Source organism: Colletotrichum destructivum, chromosome 4 (assembly GCF_034447905.1).
Source record: "Colletotrichum destructivum chromosome 4, complete sequence".
NCBI classification, from domain to species: Eukaryota; Fungi; Ascomycota; class Sordariomycetes; order Glomerellales; family Glomerellaceae; genus Colletotrichum; species Colletotrichum destructivum.
This window is the reverse complement of record NC_085899.1, coordinates 3,635,240-3,656,250: the sequence shown is the minus strand read 5'-3', so window position 1 is coordinate 3,656,250 and position 21,011 is coordinate 3,635,240. Positions and strand designations below refer to the sequence as shown.

Below are 21,011 nucleotides of genomic sequence, written 5' to 3'. Positions count from 1 at the left end.
AGGCAGGGGCCCTAGAGAGGAAGTGGTTCATCTCTTATCAAACCACGAGACACGGATGATTCTATGACATATCGACGGGCCACGATCTACTCCAAGAACACAGCCGAACGGAGGGTGGGCTACATTGACAACATAGAAGAGGCGATGACGCCGCGGTGGCGGTTCGAGACATGGTCGCTGCGGACTGGGCGGGAACAGCAATGTGTACCCAAGGGGAAGCATCTGTTTGGCCTCGTCCGTGCTGGTCAGTCTTGGCCCATTACGTATAAATCAACACGATTGACCTGCTCACGGGGAGCAGTTCTCTTAATTCTACGCAGGCGTGTCACTTGGCACCCAGGGGAGCGAAAGGGAGGCGATGCTGAGGATGGATGGTTTCGCCGACATTCCAGCACAGGAAGCAAATACGAAAGGCCCAAACTAAAGTGAGGAGCACACATGAAAAGAAACACATGTAAATATGTTACAGCGACGATACCAAGCGACAGGAGGACATTTCAAAAGAAGAAAGGGCATGGCATGGCTTGGCTTGGCTTGGCTTGGCTTTACCAAACATGCTTATTATTGCTACAACACACAAGACTCGCTCTCAAGGACCACAATGGTTCCCCCGAATGACACGCTAACACGGCATGTTTCGGTCCTCTCCCCCTATTGACGACGCAAAACGCCCATTCAGTTGGTGATGACCGGAGCCCCGCGGTTCCACTCGTCTTTCTCGATGGCGTCCACCATGAATCCGGCCACGCTCCGCCGCGTGATCTTGGGCACCCAGCTTACACCGCTGCCTTCGTCGCCGTAAACCTTGACCGGCAGTGACTCGCCCTCGGTGAGCATGGGCGGCCGGACCAACACCCAGTCCACGCCGTCGCCCCGGTCGCCCCTGACGAGCGCGTCAACGGCATTGTGGTCGTCGAGGGTGTGCTTCATGTTGCTGTGGTTGAAGAGCACGCGGAGCGGGAGGACGAGGCTAGAGTTGCTCGCGCCGGCGCCCTGCATGCTGTTGACGACGAGCTTCCGGGCCCGGGGCAGCGCGCCGTCGTCGTCCCGCATGGCCTCGAGGGCGTTCCGGACCGAGTCGTGGACGAGGGCGGCGGGGGTGTCCGGGTGGAGGGCGGCGAAGGGGGAGTCGGAGACGCGCCGGGCGTTGAGGGCCACAACGATGGCGTCCGGGCCGTCGCCGGGAGGGGTTCGCATCGCCGCGCGGAGGTCGGGGAGGGAGAGGGGGCTGCCCTTTACGAGGGTGAGGTTCGGGTGAGGGGCGAGGGCCGCGGCGGAGGGGTCGCGGACGAGGGCGGTGACGGTGTGGCCCCTCTCCAGGGCTTCGGCGAGGACGAGGGCGCCGTTACGGCCTGTTGCGCCGAGGATGAGTACGTGCATTTGGGAAAAGGAACGGCCGTGGAGACGTTGCTTGAGGAGAAGAAGAAGAAACAGGAGAGATTATTGGGAACTTGGAGATAACAGAGGGGATGTGATGAGGGACATGGCACACATCTCCCCGTGGCGACCCGACGGTGGTCTCTTATATATATCGTGTTTAGTTCGCGAGCTGGACCCCCCTTCTGAAAAGACGATTATGTTCACATTTCCATCTTTACCGGCCGAGATATTCGATCCCATCCGACGCGTCATTTGTGAGCTCCTCTCTCTCTCTCTGTCTCTCCATGTATCGGCCGAGACGACCACATGGGAGAGCGCGGGTAAGACGGCGTCGGCGCAATTCATCTCGCACTCGCTGACCAACCGGAGCACGGTGCCTCACGGAGCCGAAAAAGCGCCTCCTCTCTCGGCCGGGGACTGCTTCCATCACCCCCCCCCCCCCCCCTCCCTCCCGGAGACCGGCGCCTAGGAAGCTTACTTAGCCATGCTCGGACCCCGAAGGATGCAACGAATCCTTCTTCCCACGGTCTCCGTGGTCGCGCGGTACAAGTGATGCGAAGCTAGCTATGTGGACGCTAGAAGCGGGGGGGGGGGGGGGGGGGGGGCACGAGTAAGTGGTGGGTTCGGTGCGTTTCACGGGCACGCTGCATACTTTGCCTCCGCAACTCTCCACCCCGCTCAGCGCTTGGGGAAGGGCCGTCGATATATGAGAGAGAGTCGGAGACAGAGAGAGAGAGGGAGAGTTCTGGGCGAAGATTTCGGGATCTTTCAAAGTCCCCGTGCCCCCGTCGGGGTCGAGATGTGATGGGAGCTCGGTGTTCAATCGAGGTTGTCGTCCGTTTACCGCGCGAGGGGAAAATAATAAAGGAAAAGAGAAAGGGTAAGCGGCATCCATGTGGGCGCTACGTGGTCTGGGAACATTAACACACCACCAACTCAGCCGGGTGGGAGGAGGGGTGAAAGCTTTTGTTTGTACATGTACCTGTACATCCGTCACATGGAGAAAGGGGGGAAGGGGGGAGGGAGTTCTTCACAGGAAGAAATGAGATGGGTTCATGAGGTCTGTCGCTTCTTCCTCTAACATTTGCAAACTCAAGCACATCGGAGGAGAACCGAGAGGTTAACATGGAATGATCTAGAGTTTCCACCGCGCATGGGTGGTTGGATGGGCGTGCGAGGGTTCAGAGGTGTGTGTGTGTATATGTAATGGTTGCATTAACAATAGTGAGATAGTGCTTACTCGGGGTTTCGGAGCAGGAACGGGGGGGGGGGGGGGGGGGGGGGGAGGGGAGATGCGGCGCTCGGAGCGGAGCACGGTTTACGGACGAGACTAGTCCTCATTAGGAATTTCGTATCTCACTCGGCCGAGTAGCGGGGCCGGTGAGACAGAGAAGGGGGATCCGCAGAGTGATGATTTTGGCCCGCGCCCGCATTGGCTAGGTGCGCGCGGCTTCAGAGACAGCTGCTGAAAAGGGGGGGGACTCAGCTCCATAGTTTGTGATGTGGTTCTTGCTTACGGGAGACGGGAGCGGGGTCGGCGTGTTCATCTGGAGATGGAGGATGGAGAGACTGATGGCGGATGGGTATAAAGAGCGATGATGGCTTCCTCCTCTTCGGTGTGGATGTTCGTGTCTCACAGACGAACAAGACACGGCGCCATATCATCGTCGCTGCTCACACATTTTCACACATTGTCACACCTGTTCAGTCTTACATCTTCCGTCTTACCGCTTCAGTCTAGCCATCATCCCCCCTCTCGCCCACTATAATGCCCACCAACCATGATGACATCGCCATCATTGGCGGCGGAATCGCAGGCATGGCCCTCGCCATATCGCTCGCGACTCACGGCATCCGGGCCGCAATCTACGAGTCGCGCGACGAGACGCCTCTCCCCCACCACGCCGGCGGCGGCATGATGCTCTGCCCCAACGCCCTGCGCATCCTCGACTCCTGGGGCCTTTACCGACCGCTCCTCGACAAGGCCTACAGCTTCGACTACGTCTATTACAAGAACCGCGAAGAAGTCACCGTCGACCGCTACCCCCTCGGCGGCGCCGCGGCCTTCGGCTACGACGCCGTGCGCATCTTCCGCCAGGAGCTGGTCGAGATGCTCGCCACCGCGTGTCGCGAGCGTGGGGTCGTGATCGAGTACGGCAAGCGGTTCGTGCGCGTCGTCGAAGAGAACGGGGAGATTAACGACAATAAGAATGACAACGACGACAATGACAGGGACGGACCTGGCGGGGTAGAGTTTGAGTTCCGGGACGGGAGCAGGCGGAGGGCGGGGCTGCTCGTCGGCGCCGATGGGATCCACTCCCACGTGCGGAGCAGCTACGTCGCGCCGGACGCGGCGCCCAAATTCGTCGGGCTCGCGGCGCTGACGTATGCGGTGCCGACGGCGCAGCTCCGCATACCGGCGGACAAGGACTACCGCTTCCCCGTCAGCGTAGCGAGCGGCAACGGCGTCTTCGTGCTTGCCCCTCAGGGGGCCGATGGCGGGGAGATGCTGGCGGGCACGCAGGTGCCGTTCGACGCGGGGCAGGCGGCGCTGGGACGCGAGGCGCTGCTGGCGGACACGGAGGCGCTGAAGGCGCGGCTGAGGCGGGACGAAGGGGAGTGGCCCGACGTGGTGCGGTCCGCGCTCGAAGCGATCCGGGACGAGACGATGAACGTCTGGCCGTTCTTCATGCTGCCGGCGCTCGGGCGGTGGGCGTCGGAGAAGGGGCGGGTGCTGGTGCTGGGGGATGCGGCGCACGCGATCCCGCCGACGACGGGGCAGGGGGCGTCGATGGCGCTCGAGGACGCGGCGACGCTGGCGCTCGTCGTCAAGAGGACGAGGGAGAGCCGGGGCCGGATCGGGTGGCGGGAGGCGGTCGGGTTCTGGCAGGGCATCCGGCGGGAGAGGCTGGCGGAGCTAGTGGTGCTGACCCAGATGTTGAACAATAAGCGGCTGCCGAGCGACAAGATGGCAGCGCTGCCGAGGGAGGAGGTCTGGTTCGAGGAGAGCGAAGACCAGATGAAGTGGCTGTACGTATCCGAGATCGAGGACCGGATCGAGGCGTGGGTGAAAGAAAAGACGCAGTAAGAGAGAAGTGGTGTGTCTGTAACGAGCCAAGATGAATCGGGGGGTTGATGAGGCTCTTCTTTACTCGTTAACCGCAAGTATGTCGTACAACCAGTTAGTTACTGGCTCGTTGCTATCGGATCAGATGTCAAGGTGGACCACTCCTGAATCACCTATTCGAGTCAGATTGTCGTCACAAAAAAAGAGTCCGACGAGAAGGTTACCAAAAAGAGTCACTTCACCCCCCTGTGACTGGAGACCGATATTACCTCGGCAAGCTATGTGATTGGCCAGGACCCTAGAAGAAGCTCGACAAGCTCTACCTTCTGGCGGCCGGGGCCTCGGCATGATGTCCACTGTCCCCTCCTCTCCCTTGGGAGGCGCCTCCTTCAATGCGGGGAAACAGTGCACAAACAGCACCAAGAACCCCGAGCTAGCGCTGCGTTTGGCACTCCAGTTGGCGGTTCGGTCGCTGTTTTGGGGGCGGAATTGGAAAACCTGGGGAAGAAGCTCATCCCCGGAGAACCGGGGCAATGAACGAGAGGAGACAGGGAAGGGATCGGGGGGCGAAAGGTCGCAACATCAGCTTTCTCAAAGCACATGATAAAGTGAGCTTTATAACTGGTTCTCGTTTCGAGTGACAGCCGTGGGAATATATCAATTACCAGATACCCTGCTCGGTTCTCCATCCACTTTCTCCCTTCCAACATCCAACAAATCTACCAGAACCACCGGGTACAGTTGTCAACTCGGAAAAGCAGCCCACCACATCTGAGCACCCAGGAGACATCACACTCACCATCAGAAAGAAAGCACACCATGGCGCCCCGGCAGAAACGCGAAAAGGCGCCTTGCTACGTCCTCGGCGTCGGCATGACCAAGTTCATCAAGCCGCGCGGCAAGGTCGACTACACGGAGCTGGGCTTCGAGGCCGGCGTCAAGGCCATGCTCGACGCCCAGATCAACTACGACGACGTCGAGCAAGGCGTCGCCTGCTACTGCTACGGCGACAGCACCTGCGGCCAGCGCGTCTTTTACCAGTTCGGCATGACGGGCATCCCCATCTACAACGTCAACAACAACTGCTCCACGGGCTCCACGGGCCTCGCCATGGCCCGGAGCTTCGTCTCGTCCGGTGCCGCCGACTGCGTCCTCGTCGTCGGTTTCGAAAAGATGATGCCCGGCTCGCTGCAGAGCTTCTTCAACGACCGCGAGAACCCGACCGGCACCACCATCAAGATGATGGCCGACACGAGGGGCATCACCAACGCCCCTGGCGCCGCCCAGATGTTTGGCAACGCCGGCAGGGAGTACATGGAGAAGTATGTCCGCCGACACCGGTCCCCCGACGACTTTTAAAAATAGAAGCGATAAGAGGCAAGATCATTGACCAGAAGAACGCAGGTACGGCGCCAGGGCCGAGGACTTTGCCGAGATCGCCCGCGTCAACCACGAGCACTCAACAAAGAACCCCTACTCGCAGTTCCAGGACGTCTACACGCGCGACCAGATCCTCCAGGCCCCCGAGATCTTCGCGCCCCTCACCAAGCTGCAGTGCTGCCCGACCTCGGACGGCGGCGCCGCCGCCGTGCTCGTCTCCCAGGCCTTCCTCGACGAGCGGCCCCACCTCCGGGACCAGGCCGTCCTCATCGCCGGCCAGTGCCTCGCCACCGACGCGCCCTCGCTCTTCTCCCGCTCCGCCATCGACCTCATGGGCTTCGAGATGACCCAGACCGCCGTCCGCACCGCCATGGCCGAGGCAGGCCTCACCCCGCGGGACGTCCAGGTCGTCGAGTTGCACGACTGCTTCTCCGCCAACGAGATGATCGTCCTCGACGCCCTCGGCCTCGCCGAGCCGGGCAAGGCTCACGAGCTGGTCCGTCGCGGCGACATCACCTACGGCGGCAAGTACGTCGTCAACCCCTCGGGCGGCCTCATCTCCAAGGGCCACCCGCTCGGCGCCACGGGCATCGCCCAGTGCGCCGAGCTGGTCTGGCACCTGCGCGGCTGGGCCAACAACCGCGCCGTCCCGGCCACCACGGCCGCCCTGCAGCACAACCTGGGCCTTGGCGGCGCCGTCGTCGTCACGGTGTACCGCCGCGCCGACGGCAAGGAGGCGCCCAGGCTCGACTCGGCCACCGTCGGCAAGCTCAATAAGCTCGGCTACAACCCGGCCGTCGAGGCCAAGGGGTTTACCGCGCAGCAGGCGGCGGCCGTTAGAAGCCGCACCAAGACGAGCGAATGGGCGCTGCAGGATACGGAGGAGAAGGTTGAGGCGCGATTCTGAGATGTGTTTTATGTACATTTACGAAAGTTCATGTTGGAAAAATTGCAGTGCAATGATTACAGACACTATGCATCAAGTGGTTCACTCAAAAATAACCCCTTCACGAACTCGTCTTGCTCACCTCGTACGTCAGCAGGGTTACCCAGTACCCTTGGCCTCCGTACTTGGTATCGTCCTGGTACCCGCGGTGGATCTCCTTGAAGCCCAGTCTCTTGTAGACGTTCAAGCCGGCGGGGAAGGCCAAGATGAAGACGTCGACGCCCGTCTCCTCCGCCAGCCTCACGCCGTTCTCGACGAGTGCCGTCGCGATCCCTTTGCCCTTATTCTCGGGGTGGACGGCGAGGTAGTCGAGACCTGTTCCTGGTGTTAGCCTACGACCCTTGTGGTCTCCGAAGGGGGGTCCGGGCCCGTGGAAGGCGATGAGATACGTGCCCGGCCCGGTTTCACCGACTGATGACGGCCACTCACTGATGTACGGCTTCTCGGCCAGGACGCGATCCTTCTCCGGCACGCAGTCATCAATCCCGTCCATGAGACGCGGTTTCCACCACGCCGCGTCCGACCTTTCCTTGAACGCCTTCCGCTGCTCCTCGCTCACGTCCGCGATCTGCGAATCGGCCCATGCGGCAGCCCCCTCGTACCCTGCCGGAAGTTCCCAGCGTGCGTAGCCGACGACGGCGCCCGTCTCCGGGTCGACGGCCTTTTGGTGGCGCAGGGTCGCGCGGTTGCCGAGGAGGCTGTTGGGCATGCGCTCCGTCACCTGCTCGATCAAAAAGTCGAGCTTGATGTCCTTGGGCCAGAGGAGGATCCAGTTCGGGTCCGTCCAGAAGGCGCTCATGTTGTTGCGTGCCAGCGCCGGGACGTCGGCGAGCGTGCATGGTTCGATTCTCCAGGGTGCCATGGCTGATGATGTATGGGTTGATTCAGGGTTGGGTTTTTTTTAGCTGATGTGGTGAAGGTGCTGCTTTAATAGGTACGTGTCGGGCGACTCTCTAAATATTAGGTAGCAAGGATCACCGGTGCGTGGTAGGTTATTCCCATGTACACTACATGTGCTGACGAAAATGCAACCTGTTCTCTTGGGAATGACAAAGTCACCCAAGCAGTCAGTCTGTGGATTGTTTGATTAAGATGCAGGCCAGGGGCGCAACGAGTTTGAGGCCACAGCGAACGGCGGCGCGGAATCACCACCTGTCCTCAATCCATCGATCGTGTTCTTGAATAAGATAGGGGACTAGAGACAGAAGGTTTGCAGGATTTCTCTCTTCTAGGCTGCCACTGTGGAGAATCCGGTCGTTCATCAAGCCTGAAGAGCTCCACCGCTGCTCAAAAGATTCAATTCGCAGCGAGCCACATCCTCTTTACTCTCATTCTTACAACCCAAACGACAGGACTCTTACTGATATGAAGACGCAACGGTGCTACCTATTGCACCAGGCATCTAAAAGCCCTAATCGTTTGTATGTGCTCAAGCTACATGCTCAACAATATCAGTATCATCTCAATCCGGCGCTGATTTCATCAAGGTCTGATGATCCCCTCGTGATTGACGCTTCCTAAGCAGGCCGTGCATAATGTGCAACCCAGCAGGTGAGTCTCGGGCTTCATCAGTCGTCTTGAAAAAAGAAACCTCCGCCGCGCCCGGACTCGTCGGCCAACTCGGTACGCAAGCCCTTCAATTCCTTGCTCATCGATTCGGGGCTCGCGTTCTCCTGAGCGCGTTCAAAGTCGAGGAGCTTTACACCTTCCTGCGTGATGATAAAGCTGTACCGGTTTACGTCGCCATGTAAAAGTCCTAGTCCGTGTAACTTTCTGAGGGCAGCTTCGCAGACGTTGAGATCCTGGACCGAAGCGAATCGCCCCTATAATCTTTCCAACAAAAGCTCACGATGCGTCCATGCTCATGGACATGTGCGAGGAAGCGAGGGGCTAGACCGGAACCCTCGAGTAGCTGATATGCTCTTTGTTCTTGTTCGATGCGTGGCATCTCCCATTCGAATCGAGCTATTTTGGCGATCATGATGTCTAGCGACGGGGTGATTGGGAGGATCGAATGTAAGCGGGCTTCAATAGCCATCGCCGTAAGCTGTTTCGTCTTCTCCAATTTGAGGCAATCGACCTTGGTTTCGTGCCATTGACACTCGACGCCGGCAAGTGTTCGATTCGAAAAAGAAGTTTTCAGGTTGCCTGTGATTTCGTCGCGTGATATGTTGGCCACAGTCCATTCTTCGTTGTAGGGAAGACATGGCAGGGATGGAATGGGCGATGCCTAGCCTTCACGCCATGGACCCGTCAACACAGCCAACCATCTTGTCTATGGAAGTGGACGAAGACGATTCTTTTGACAGCGAATACCGACTGTGAATCGGAAACCAAGTCAAGTACCTCGTCGTGTCCCCCAGGACATTCGATAGAGACACACTCTCATTTCCATTGGAGTGCCAGCGAGTGTGATCTAACAAAACCCAGATGGTTGGAGGGATAATACGCCTAGAGCCAAGGCATGGGAGAAAGGCTTGTCTTGGGTTGCCAGAAGTTCACGGATTTTGAGGATGGCGGGCAGGGTAATTCCTTTTTCGCATAACACGTGACCTTCTACGGGAAGTGACAATCGAATGGCTGTAGTCCAGAATTTTCTTGCAGTGTCTCGATAGCCGCCGTTGCCGAACGATATTGAGAAAGCTTCGGAAATGTCAAGTGCGAATTTTTTTTAATTAAAAAACAATAAACCCCAAAGAGAACAAAAGTCCTTCCGCCAGTAGACATCCTTGAACTCACAGGGTATGAGGTATGAACTGGCCAAATCGGAGCTCCCGGATTGGCTCCGGGGCGTCTCAAAAGCTTGTCATCAAATTTCTTATGGCGCTTGGCCAGGCCAGCGGTTTGGCCAGTAAAGGGTTCAGTTCCAAGCGCGCGTCTCTTACTATCTTACCGGAGGCCATTTTTCAATGTCGTGGCTCGCAGCTCAACCCGTGTTTCGACTAGTTGTAGAGGCAGTAGACAACCGCTTCAGACACCTGATGGCCAAACCAATGCCGAGTGCTGCCCAACGCCACAGCTTGCGTATTGTGGAGTTGCGTTGAGACAGTAAACCGTATGTTAGTTAGGTGGTTTGGAAATTTGTTTGCGTTCTTGATGTTTTTGTACCTGGCTGGATATGCTATGCTGTACATAGTCCGACCGTACCACATCACCGAGCACTTTCTGTTGGAATGCTGATCGGATTATCGATGGGAAAGTGGAGACGACGGCCTGGATAGGCCAATCAAATCATACGGATCCATCTCCGTCAGGGTGGGTCCCTTCGCCGATTGCTGCCCTTCACGTTAGATCCTCTTTTCTACACACCTGCGAATCCACGAATACCCTCATTTATTGAGACCGTTCGTTATCACTTAAGTGACCTGTGAGATCAACACTTTTCGCATCCTTCTTGCTTAGGTCATTTTCTTTCGTTAAAGTAGCCTTCTATCCGAACAGCCTCCGGTAGCTCAATTGGCTGGCAAGTGCCTTGACCAGAGGAGTTATGCTGGTCACACCATCGAAAATGCTTCATAAAACCCCTTTGCGAATACAACCATGTCGCTAGTCTCAAATACTGATCACTTCCCTCTAAATCCAATGATGTTTTTCTCAATGGCAAGCTGATACCCGACACACGAAAATTCATCGTCGACTCTGCCAGTTTGCTTGTTGTAAAAAGAAAATGCGCCAGACCCTACAAAGTTGAATTTCTGGCCTTTTTTTTTTTCGTAACCACTGGCTGTGCTTGTGCTAGTGGTTGCGACCGCTGTCCGGATATCAATGTGGACTGATAAACAGACACAACCTTGCTACTGGACCGAGATGGCGATTCCTTCATCGAATATATTCCAGGCAGCGTTTTGGATGGCCTATCTCCGCCTTGGTCAAGTGGAGTCGCTTCCGGACAGCGGCCACAGTTTGCATCTGAGTTTCTGCAGCAACATCGAACCCAGGCCAGGAAGATTACAAACCCGTCAAACGGATCGCGCCAAGAACGCACTGGATCGTCAACCGCAATGCACCGAAAAATACTCCAAGGGTGTCCGACGTTATCCGAGCATCACGTGATAGGAAGCCAAGCCGGCGGGTCCGAGGAGCAGCTCACGGCTGGGCGGCTGGCGACCCACTCTTACAGAAGGCATCTCCGTTTAAGCGTTGATCTCTACAATCTTAGCGTTTAAAGCACATTTCAGCGTAATTACCTGCTGGATCCACTGGGAGTAAGCAGCATGCTTATTGGAGTACTTTTGAAAGCATTAAGAAGCAAGCAATATTTGTCTCCTGTTACCTTGCGTTTACCCTGTTTTACTGGTTACTACATAAACAAGATTTTTAGAAGTACCTTAGCTAACTAAAATGCGAAAGCGAGTTCCTGCAATATGAAGAGATATGTTATAGGGGTCTTAAAGTGTGTCTACGATCTTATTACATTGAATGCTGTTATGACTTGGTATTAAAGGTAGCCATACCTCCGTTCATTCCCAGCTTTGCTTTGCTGCATTTTACACACATACACTACTGTAGTTCTGCTCTATCTGGCGCGTCTTTATTTCGCCTGTAAGGCTGTTTTAAAGATGAAGCTACTCTATCTTTTTACCTACTTCTCTATGATAGCTGCTCTAGCTATCCTGTCTTCGCCTATCCATACGGACCATACTGGTATCGAAGTTCGCAAACAACCCAATCGAAGCAGCCCAAAGACACCCGACACAAAGGCAGACGACCGAAAGACAACCGACCCAAAGGCAGACGACCCAAAGACAACCGACCCAAAGAAAGACGACAAGGAGAAACCCGACCCATCGAAAGCCTGGAAGTCAATCGAGCACTTTTTTCCTTCGCGTTACCCCCAACACAACACATACTATTGGTTCACGACCTGTATAGCACAGGGGGATAATCGCGACCCAGAAGATAGTGACGAAGAACCTGATGAAGTAGAAGATTGGTCTGTTGCAGAGACTGGCTGTGCTCACATAGGGATTGTGGTTGGTAAGACTGCGCGGACGAAGAAGGAATTCAAAGCGACCTTGATAGATCTTGTGGAATTCGAGAACACGGAAGGCAAAATACAATTGGGCTATAGGTTTATCGAATGGGAAAAACCAATCAACAAGCAAAAGTAAGGTCTTGGTCAATCATTTCTCAAGGTCTTCTGCTAACTTAAAACACTAAAGACTTCGATACGGTGGCAAAAACAAAGCTAAAGCTGAAGGTGGGAAAACAACTAAAGCTAAAGCTAATATAACTAAACTGGAAGCTCTTGGTCTGTATTTCTTTATCTTACCTTTACTTACGTTGCCTTCTAGACAAGACACTAATAAATGTATAGCTAAATCGTGGTTGGATAAAAAAGGCACGGTATATAACATGGAGGCAAACTGTTTAACTTTCTATTACTATATAAAATCTTTACTACAGTAGATATATTACGTGTTGAAATTAGGTGGTTGGGCCTATCAAGGCACAGGGAGGAAAGGATTATAGGATCTACTTTGGTTTCTGTTTTTCAGATCCGACCATGTAATAGATAGAATGTGTGTTACGGTCAGCGTTCCTTAGTAGTTTCTGCTAATGGAAATAGAGGCTGCAAGCTAGAGTAGTTAGGCGAGAGGAGTTCAACTATGTATTGCCGGAATAAATGAAAATTGCCGAGTGCAGGCAATACAATGAGTACCTGCGATAATGCGAAGCAAAGCAAGCCAGCGCATACCAAGTTGCGTTTGAGATAGTCAACCGGCGGTGTAAGCCGGTCTAACACTATCTCGGCGAAAGAGTCTTCCAAGCTTTAGAAGCCTGAACCAGGCAATTGTTTGCAAAACAAGAGTGCAGGCGCGGCATCACATAGTCTCAGAGACACAGGCAGCAGTACCAAAAGTCAGGTAGGGAGTGAGTTGCCTCTTATGTTCCGTTGTGTCTGTGTCGAAGTCGCGATATGCAGTGGCCGTGGCGACAGCGATTCTGCATCATTACCCTACGGACGCCTCTGTGAATTCGCCCACTAGGGCTCGGTTCTATCAGTAGAAGTTGCACTTGTCAAGCCCGCCCTTATAAATCTCATAACCTGAAGGATCGGCCTGATTAGGCGAGGAGCCAAGCCAACAGATTACCAAATGCACTTGCCTCCAGTATCAGGTATTTTTAATCCCTACATGCAATAGACTGCGGTCCATAGGAATTCCTAGGTCCAAAGACGAAGAGATTCAGTATTTTTGCACCATCTCAGCAGCCAAGTACTCTAATCTAGTTGTCGTTGCAGCAGAGTGTCAGGAGGGCTATAAAAAGTAAAGAGGTCAATTGCGGGATAGGTCTGAGTAGGTAACTAAATTCATCTCCAGCTTTCTTTTCCCTATAACTACCTACCTTGGGAGAAAGAGGCCATTACATAGACCTTGGGGCTCCTCTAGTGGAGCTCCGAGGGGGGGCACTGGTGCCCTCGCCCTATTCCTCAGCTCTAAGGAGGTATAGCAAGGGTTTTCGAAGGCCGGGGGTCCTCCATTCCATACTCCAAATCCTTCAACTCCTAGGTAACTGGTGATACCTCACTAGGCTTGTGACACATAGGTAATCATACACCGGAAGCGCTACGTCTTCCAACTCCAGCAAGTCAGAGCCTCGCCCATCAAGTAGTTCTTCGCCCCCCATACAAGCTTAGTTGCTCACCGAAATGCCGTTCAAGCTGCAGATGTCATCCTACCCAAAGCCCCCAACGCTCCAAGATCCGTTCGCGGCTGCACATTCAGCATCAAGTACCTCACCAACAGCACGTAAATGTAACTAAATGCTGCGCTCTCTTTGCAGAACAGGACTCAGTGCCAAATTTAGATACAAGGCCCATGGTCGTGAATTCCAAAGCTAAGTTGCACCGCTGCGCACAGGGAAAAGGTGCAGATGTTAAAGTCCTATGTAGGAGCCCTCAGCCATTAGCCAACTGCTCCAGGGGCCTCCCTTTTTATCGCAACGACCAGACGAGACGCCAGGGAAAGTATGAGTTCTTTTTCAACTAAAAACCTAAACAAAACTTACTTTCAAGTTCAAAAGTAAAAAGTAAAACAGGTTGCGCAGCATTCCATCCCCCTATGCAATTTTCTTAGTGGTTTAGGAAGCAGCCACGAAGCACTTAAACATACAGAATATTCAGTAAAACATGGAAGTAGTGGCTGGCTATGCGTTCGAATCGGAGGCAGATAATTCGTTAGTCGCCCTGATAATCCTCAGCCATATGACAATCAAGCCAATAGCCCATGACGAATTGACACGTCAATAAAAGAGACAATCGCCAATCGCCAGGACGAGGGCTCACTTTAGGCCGCCGCTCAACAAGATACTCTGCCCGGTCAGGTAGCCAGTTTTGCAGAGCATGATGACAACATTGGCACACTCCTGCGGCGTACCCAGCCTCCCAACAGGTATGTTCTTTACGTCGCCGGGCGTGCCCTCGACGCGCTTTTCGTCAGGAATCATGCCCGTGTCCCCAATCATGGCCGGTGCGACGTCGTTCAGCGAAACGCCGTCCTTGGCGTGCTTGGATGCCAGGTTCTTCATCATGCCCGTCAGACCGGCCTTGCTGGCGGCGTAGTGACAGCCGTTGATGCCACCGCCAACGGCCGAGATGGACGAGACGAAGACGATGCGGCCCCAGTGCTGGGCGGCCATGTGCGGGATGGCCAACTTGCACAGGAGGAACGAGGCGCGAAGGTTGATGTTGATGGTGAAGTCGAATTCGTCGAGGGAAATGTTCTCAAGATACGGATTGGCTTTGTTGCCGAAGCCAGCCGTGCCGGCGTTGGAGACTAGTATGTCGGGGGTTTGGCCGTGCTCGGTCTTGATCTGGTCAAAGAGGTGCTCGATGGCACTAGTGGAGGACATGTCCACCACATGGCAGGAGATGGTGGCATCTTGGGTTGCGGCGCTCTTTAACTCTGAAGCGAGCTCTGTGATCTTGCCGTAGGTGCGTTCGGACGAACACGTCAGGGCCAGACGAGCGCCGTTAGCGAAGAGCTCCTTAGCACAAGCTCCTCCAATTCTGTGTCATGTAAGTCCGAGTCAAACAGATGAAGACCTCCCTGAACTTACCCGCCAGAGGCACCTGTGACCAGGGCCAATCTGCCTCTGACTTCATTGTCAACGGGAGCCATCTTGGAGGTACGGAGCTTAGCAGTTTCGACAGACCGCGGATTTCTTTTCAATTAACCTGGGAAGAGGCGTGTTTCTCGGGTAGCGTGATGTACCGAGTTGTATTCAGCCTTTTGATTTGCAGTATTATTTTCAGAGTCGAAGGAAATGTGCTGAATCGATTTGGGAGGGGGGGGGGGGGGGGGGGGCGGGATTGTAGGTGGTGTAAGCCAGGTTGTACCCCGCCACGAGCTGCCCCGCCCCATTTTTCCGAAGCTCTTACCCCGCCATCTCCAAATGATGGGACAGATGCGATGAAGCCGACTTCGGATCACTGTGGTAGTTGCCTAGGCTGAGAGACATGGATGAGTCGACGTGTCTTCAGAAGATGAAGAAGAGTACGACGTCTGCTCAATCCCTGTCATACTTCATTTGAAACCCCTCCAGTAACGATTCAGGTGTTTCTAGTAACAAAGGCAAGTAGGATTCAAGGCGGGCGGCCCAGCGTCAATGATAACAGTGACAACCGGGATAGAGGAAATAATAACAGCACCAAGAGAGGCTACAGTTGTACGTTTTTTCTTTGGCTTTCCTTATCTTTGAGATATCTGCGAGTAGAACCACTTCAAGAACAGTATACCTAAGCATGATACCACTTGTATAGTTCATGCCGAGGACATTTAGCCCCTGTGACAAGTAGGCACGTAATGAAATATGTCTTAAACCATTGGGCCGATGACAGCTACACAGCAAAAGCTTACAGCCTTCGGGCGCATGACCCCCATTAATTTCCACGTAGGTAAGCCGGCTGCTGTTGGCAAGGTCTGCCTGGTGCCACAGTGAGCTTCCATAGCTTCCCTCCTCCAACATCAATTGCGCCTCTTGCCTCTGCCCACGGCCAAGCAAACGGAATGAATATTCAATGGCAAAAAAAGAACTGACATTTGTAAAAAGCAAAGTGTTTGTACAATACCTTAACGTGTTAAACCTGACATGACTGACCGCTCTCTGTACGGAGTCATGATTCACGTAACCTTTAGGTAATGTTTAGCCTGCAAGCCCTTTGAATGAGTTGTCATGGCATACAGGAAGACAGGAATTGGTGATGGAAGCTCGGCGCTGACCCCTTAATGAGGCAGCTTCATGCTGTTTATTGGCCCATGATGGCCCCACCCACCGGAATAACTGCCTCCAACTCCCGTCGCTTAAGCTTATCGGGCCAATAGCAGGCTTATCGTGCATTCAGCCTTGTCGCAATGTCAGGGGGACCTTACACTGGACGAGAACGCCACAGCTTTTTACCTCTCTTTTTCTTACAGCTGTCCTCTTCGCCAGGACAGGTAATCCACTAGAAGGTACCTTGCCGAGACCGACCCAGTTTGGGGGAATGGCACCGAACCCAGTAGAGGACACCTTCACGAATCGTTGTTGATGACCCTTAGTTGCTCCCATTCTCTGTATATCTGGGTCCCTAACTGCCTCGAGGATTCCCATTCTTTTTTTTTTCTTCCCCTAGCCCCCCGTCCTCTCTTTGCCTTTGGGTTTCTGATCCTCTCATATACAACATCACATTAGAGCTTCCCAGGTCTCCCTCGACGACAACCGGGACTCACCCAGCAGAACCCGTGTTAGCACCAACGTTATTTCTTGCGTCTCGGTGACACGCACCCGACTTAAACCACAAACCACCATCAACAGCGCCATTGGGCGCAAACCATATACCATGGCGCAACGAACTTTCTCGCCCCTGACAATAGTCCTTGGCTGCGTCTTCTTCTTTTCCACACATGTGTTTGCGGTTTCCGCAGTCCTCGGCATTGACCTTGGCACCGAGTACATCAAGGCCGCCCTCGTCAAACCCGGCATTCCTCTCGATATCGTCCTGACCAAGGACTCCCGCCGCAAGGAGATCTCTGCCGTCACCTTCAAGCCCCTCCAGGGAGGCCCCAAGTCCGGAGTCTACCCCGAGAGGCTCTATGGCTCCGACGCCATCGCCCTTTCCGCCCGCTTCCCCCACGATGTCTACCCCAACCTAAAGACCCTCCTGGGTCTCTCCGTCGACGACCCCATCGTCCAAGAATATGCTGCCCGACACCCTGCGCTGCAGCTCGAGAAGAACAAGAAACGTGGGACCGCTGCTTTCAAGAGCAAGGTCTTCACTGAGGAGGAGGAGGCATGGCTTGTCGAAGAGCTTCTGGCCATGGAACTGCAGAGCATCCAGAAGAACGCCGAGGCTGCTGCTGGATCTGGAACCTCGATCCGCTCAATCGTTCTGACTGTCCCTCCCTACTTCACCGTTGAGGAGAAGCGCGCCATCCAGACCGCCGCTGACCTCGCCGGTCTCAAGGTTCTCAGCCTAATCAGCGACGGCCTCTCCGTTGGTCTCAACTATGCCACCTCCCGCCAGTTCCCCAACATTAACGAGGGAGGCAAGGCTGAGCACCACTTAGTCTTCGACATGGGCGCTGGCTCCACCAAGGCCACCGTGATGAAGTTCCAAGGTCGCACTGTCAAGGACATTGGCAAGTTCAACAAGACCGTGCAGGAGGTTTCCGTCATCGGCTCTGACTGGGACAGGACTCTGGGTGGCGACGCGCTCAACTACCTCATTGTCGATGATATGGTCGCCCAGTTCATCGAGTCCAAGGCCGCCAAGAAGATCTCTGCCGACGCCGACAAGGTCAAGGCCCACGGCCGTGCCATCGCGAAGCTGACCAAGGAGGCGGAGCGCTTGCGCCACGTCCTCAGCGCCAACCAGCAGGCCGGCGCCAGCTTCGAGGGACTCTACGAGGACGTTGATTTCAAGTATAAGCTCACCCGCGCTGACTTTGAGAAGATGGCCGAGAGCCACGCCGCTCGCGTCGACGCTGTCATTTTGGGCGCCCTTAAGACGGCCCAGCTTGAGCTCGCGGACCTGACCTCCGTCATCCTTCACGGTGGTGCTTCCCGCACCCCCTTCGTCCAGAAGCAGCTGGAGCAGGTCGTTGGTTCCGCCGACAAGCTCCGCAGCAACGTTAACTCGGACGAGGCCGCCGTCTTTGGTGCGGCCTTCCGTGCCGCCGAGCTCAGCCCCAGCTTTCGCGTCAAGGAGATTCGCATTTCCGAGGGTGGAAACTACCCTTCTGGCATGAAGTGGACCAACAACAAGAACAAGCTTCAGCACCAGCGTCTGTGGTCCGCCATCTCTCCCCAGGGCGGTGTACCCAAGGAGGTCACCTTCACCAACCACGAAGACTTCGACGTCACCTTCTACCAGCAGATCGGCTCCGCTGAACAGGACACCAAGGTCCTGACCACCAAGAATCTGACCGCCTCGATCGCGGAGCTCAAGGAGAAGTACTCTTGCGTCGACAGCGATATCCAATTTAAGGTCGGAGTCAAGCTGAGCGGCGAGAACGGAGAAGTCGATGTCACAAAGGCCACTGTCGAGTGCGAGGCCGAAGCCTCTGAAAAGGAGGGCTTTGTCGATGGGGTCAAGAACTTGTTCGGGTTCGGAAAGAAGGACCAGAAGCCCCTGGACGGCGACGAAGACGCCGAGTCGTCGACGACCTCATCCGAGTCTTCTGCCACTACCACGACTTCTACCAAGACCGACACGACCTCAGCCTCTTCCTCCCCCAGTCCCAGCGATCCCACCTCTGATGACAAAGAGCCCGCCAAGAAGAAGGTGCTCGTCACCATCAACGTTGATTTCACTCTCGAGAAGGCCGGGCGACCCGATCTATCCCGCGACGATCTTATCCATTCCAAGGACCGCCTCAAGGCATTTGAGGCTTCTGACAAGGCCCGCCGTCTGAGGGAAGAGGCCCTTAACCAGCTGGAGGGTTTCACCTACAAGGTCCGCAGTCTCCTTGAGAGTGAGACGTTTATCGCCGCCTCCACTGCAGAGGAGCGCGCCACTCTGGAGAAGAAGAACAACGAAGCGAGCGACTGGCTCTACGAGGAGGGTGCCGACGCATCACGTGATGATCTCAAGAAGAGATACAAGGAGCTCCACGACCCCGTCGCCAAGATCCAAAAGAGAAGTGAGGAGGCCGATAAGCGCCCCGAACTCGTCAAGGCCCTGAAGGACGCTCTCAACTCGACCCAGTCCTTTGTCAACACCATCAAGAAGCAGATCGACGAGTATGACGAGTGGCACGCGTCCGCATCCACCGGGTCTTCGAGCAGCACCTCCACCGAGACCCCCTCGGCGACCCCCTCAGGCGACTTTGATGACCTCGAGGACGACGATAGCAGTAAAGAGCGTACGATGGATGACGTTGTCAAGGAGAAGGGCCCCGTCCCGCCGCTGTACAAGCGCGAGGACGTTGACGTGGTCGATGACCTGTACGAGTCGACGACTAAGTGGCTCAAGGAGATGGAGAAGAAGCAGGACGCCCTCACCGCGACGGACGACCCCGTTCTCCTCGTCAAGGACCTCCAGGCCAAGCGGGACAAGCTCGACAAGGCCGGCATGGACCTCGCTATGAAGGGCGTCAAGAACTTTGAGGGCAAGACCAAGAAGGCCAACAAGAGCGCAAAGACCAAGAAGACAAAATCCGCCACCGCCACCGCCACCGCCTCCGCCTCGTCCGGCGACTCCAAGGAGAAGCCCACCACGACCGTTCCGTCTAAGAGCTCGACCGCTGAGCCCGAGGCCCCCGCCGGCCGGACTGTCGAGCTCCCCGGTGGTGGGAGCTACGTCCAGTTCGGCGCCGACGGCGATACGCCGAGCGAGGCCGACATTGAGGAGATTCTCAAGAAGTTTGAGCAGTCGCAACAGGGCCAGGGCCAGGCTGGCGCTCAGGAGGACGCCCCAGAGCACGATGAGCTCTGAGTGTCCTACCCTTGGGGTGAAAAAAGAGTACAGAGGGGAACGAGAGATGCAGACAGCTTTGGAGTCTTTTTTTGAGCATAAACCATACCTAAGGCGTTTTTTCCAGATGAAATGAGATAGCACACAACAAGTCCAGACGGGAATTGATCCAACCCCTGCCCTGCTGTGATTGGCTTGCTGTAGCTGTAGCCCTTGGGATGAGAGGCCATCGTGGCCCCAACTGTGTCAAGTATTTTCTTCTTGTCCTGCTGCCCCATACGGTAATCGGCCCCCGACCCCCTCCACCGCAATCTTCGAGCCGAGTGTGCGACGTGATTCCGACCTTGAAGACAACGATCCCAAGCCAAGGCGACCCGGATGCCTCGAAGGAGATGAAAGCAAACACCAACCAGCCAACCAACCATCTCGTCTCCGTTCATGTTTGTATCTGGAGGGGGTAACGCAGGGACTCATTACGATCAACGAGGCCAAGAGGGGGACAACACATCACCGGCCATCTCCCCATGTTTTTTTCGGTTTTTGCTTTCCTTTACTTCGACCCAACGTTCTACAAAGGAGAGCAACAACGTCTCGTCACCATCGTCCGCCCCATCTCCAGCACGTCAGTCCCATGACCTGATGATCCCATGATGTCACCTCCCCTTTCTCTTCCCCGCGGTTAACCAGCCCCCCAGCTCTCCAAGACTTACTTACCAGTACAACCAGTATAAAATATATAAAAAGGAGTGGATCGATATCTCCATCTATATGGGTCATGTGCGGTCATCCCGTTTCTCAACCGTGACACGATCAACACCGCCCTTCCCGGCCGGCAACATACATATATATACGGTCCACCCCCACCCCTTCTAATTCCCTCGCCAACGTGTCGTACCTATCTCGTGTCCCTCGGTCGGGGAAGGGGGAGAGGAACCCGCGCTTCCGGGCCGGTCAGCTTCGTTCGTGATGCAGAAAAGCAGCCGGCAGCATCCTCGGCCGAATCTCTCTGTTTCCTCTCCTTTTCCCGTCGCATTCTTTTTTTTATGGGTGGGAGGGGGGTGATGAAGAGCAAAGTTTCCCCGTAGGATGTCGCAAAGTGTCACATGGCAATCGCTCAACCAACTAACTCTCGGCTGCTTTTCCTCGTTTTTATTGTCTTTCGCTGTTTACCAGCTAGCCCATTAAAAACGCATCATCACAGTTCATGAAACCGTGCATCACGACAGCGATGGCACGACTGTTGTTTGTCTGCCCCCCCCCCCCCCCCCCTTCTCTCTCTCTCTCTCTCTTCCAGTGTACGTACGGTGTACGGCAAGACCCTCGTGACGAGCACGCATCCC

General features: G+C 55.2%; 8 protein-coding genes across 8 annotated transcripts; 4 read left to right on the top strand and 4 right to left on the bottom strand.

Moving 5' to 3' along the window:
• Position 1: 1 nt before the first annotated feature.
• Positions 2–1,481, bottom strand: CDEST_07036 (Putative NAD(P)-binding domain, NAD(P)-binding domain superfamily). The gene has a single exon (XM_062923195.1). It carries the CDS (start codon positions 1,378–1,380, stop codon positions 676–678), a length of 705 nt encoding a protein of 234 aa, XP_062779246.1. The 5' UTR covers positions 1,381–1,481; the 3' UTR covers positions 2–675.
• Positions 1,482–3,148: 1,667 nt separating this feature from the next.
• On the top strand, positions 3,149–4,468 carry CDEST_07035 (Putative FAD-binding domain, FAD/NAD(P)-binding domain superfamily; the record flags this gene model as incomplete). The annotated part of the gene is made up of 1 exon (XM_062923194.1): positions 3,149–4,468. The coding sequence occupies one exon, from the start codon at positions 3,149–3,151 to the stop codon at positions 4,466–4,468; it is 1,320 nt and encodes a 439-aa protein (XP_062779245.1).
• Positions 4,469–4,830: 362 nt separating this feature from the next.
• CDEST_07034 (Putative thiolase) lies at positions 4,831–6,735 on the top strand. Its single transcript, XM_062923193.1, has 2 exons — positions 4,831–5,769; positions 5,852–6,735. Exons 1-2 carry the CDS (start codon positions 5,267–5,269, stop codon positions 6,732–6,734), a joined length of 1,386 nt encoding a protein of 461 aa, XP_062779244.1. The 5' UTR covers positions 4,831–5,266; the 3' UTR covers position 6,735.
• A 99-nt stretch (positions 6,736–6,834) lies between these two features.
• On the bottom strand, positions 6,835–7,635 carry CDEST_07033 (Putative GNAT domain, acyl-CoA N-acyltransferase; the record flags this gene model as incomplete). The annotated part of the gene is made up of 1 exon (XM_062923192.1): positions 6,835–7,635. The coding sequence occupies one exon, from the start codon at positions 7,633–7,635 to the stop codon at positions 6,835–6,837; it is 801 nt and encodes a 266-aa protein (XP_062779243.1).
• A 706-nt stretch (positions 7,636–8,341) lies between these two features.
• Positions 8,342–9,168, bottom strand: CDEST_07032 (Putative protein kinase-like domain superfamily; the record flags this gene model as incomplete). Its single annotated transcript, XM_062923191.1, has 3 exons — positions 8,342–8,575; positions 8,623–9,003; positions 9,157–9,168. The coding sequence occupies 3 exons, from the start codon at positions 9,166–9,168 to the stop codon at positions 8,342–8,344; spliced, it is 627 nt and encodes a 208-aa protein (XP_062779242.1).
• Positions 9,169–11,174: 2,006 nt separating this feature from the next.
• CDEST_07031 (uncharacterized protein) lies at positions 11,175–12,182 on the top strand (the record flags this gene model as incomplete). The annotated part of the gene is made up of 2 exons (XM_062923190.1): positions 11,175–11,880; positions 11,936–12,182. Exons 1-2 carry the CDS (start codon positions 11,333–11,335, stop codon positions 12,180–12,182), a joined length of 795 nt encoding a protein of 264 aa, XP_062779241.1. The 5' UTR covers positions 11,175–11,332.
• Positions 12,183–13,664: 1,482 nt separating this feature from the next.
• On the bottom strand, positions 13,665–15,046 carry CDEST_07030 (Putative short-chain dehydrogenase/reductase SDR, NAD(P)-binding domain superfamily). The gene is made up of 2 exons (XM_062923189.1): positions 14,835–15,046; positions 13,665–14,784 (listed from the first exon to the last, which is right to left on the bottom strand). Exons 1-2 carry the CDS (start codon positions 14,894–14,896, stop codon positions 14,058–14,060), a joined length of 789 nt encoding a protein of 262 aa, XP_062779240.1. The 5' UTR covers positions 14,897–15,046; the 3' UTR covers positions 13,665–14,057.
• Positions 15,047–16,199: 1,153 nt separating this feature from the next.
• Positions 16,200–20,102, top strand: CDEST_07029 (Putative Heat shock protein 70 family). Its single transcript, XM_062923188.1, has one exon. It carries the CDS (start codon positions 16,597–16,599, stop codon positions 19,690–19,692), a length of 3,096 nt encoding a protein of 1,031 aa, XP_062779239.1. The 5' UTR covers positions 16,200–16,596; the 3' UTR covers positions 19,693–20,102.
• Positions 20,103–21,011: the final 909 nt, after the last annotated feature.

Excerpts from the sequence above, each read along its gene's own strand:
- CDEST_07036 (XM_062923195.1), bottom strand. The coding sequence starts at position 1,380 with ATGCACGTACTCATCCTCGGCGCAACAGGCCGTAACGGCGCCCTCGTC.
- CDEST_07034 (XM_062923193.1), top strand. The coding sequence starts at position 5,267 with ATGGCGCCCCGGCAGAAACGCGAAAAGGCGCCTTGCTACGTCCTCGGC. Across the intron at positions 5,770-5,851 it reads GGCAGGGAGTACATGGAGAA|GTACGGCGCCAGGGCCGAGG; the intron begins GTATGTCCGCCG and ends AGAAGAACGCAG.
- CDEST_07030 (XM_062923189.1), bottom strand. The coding sequence starts at position 14,896 with ATGGCTCCCGTTGACAATGAAGTCAGAGGCAGATTGGCCCTGGTCACA. Across the intron at positions 14,785-14,834 it reads GTCACAGGTGCCTCTGGCGG|AATTGGAGGAGCTTGTGCTA; the intron begins GTAAGTTCAGGG and ends TACATGACACAG.
- CDEST_07029 (XM_062923188.1), top strand. The coding sequence starts at position 16,597 with ATGGCGCAACGAACTTTCTCGCCCCTGACAATAGTCCTTGGCTGCGTC.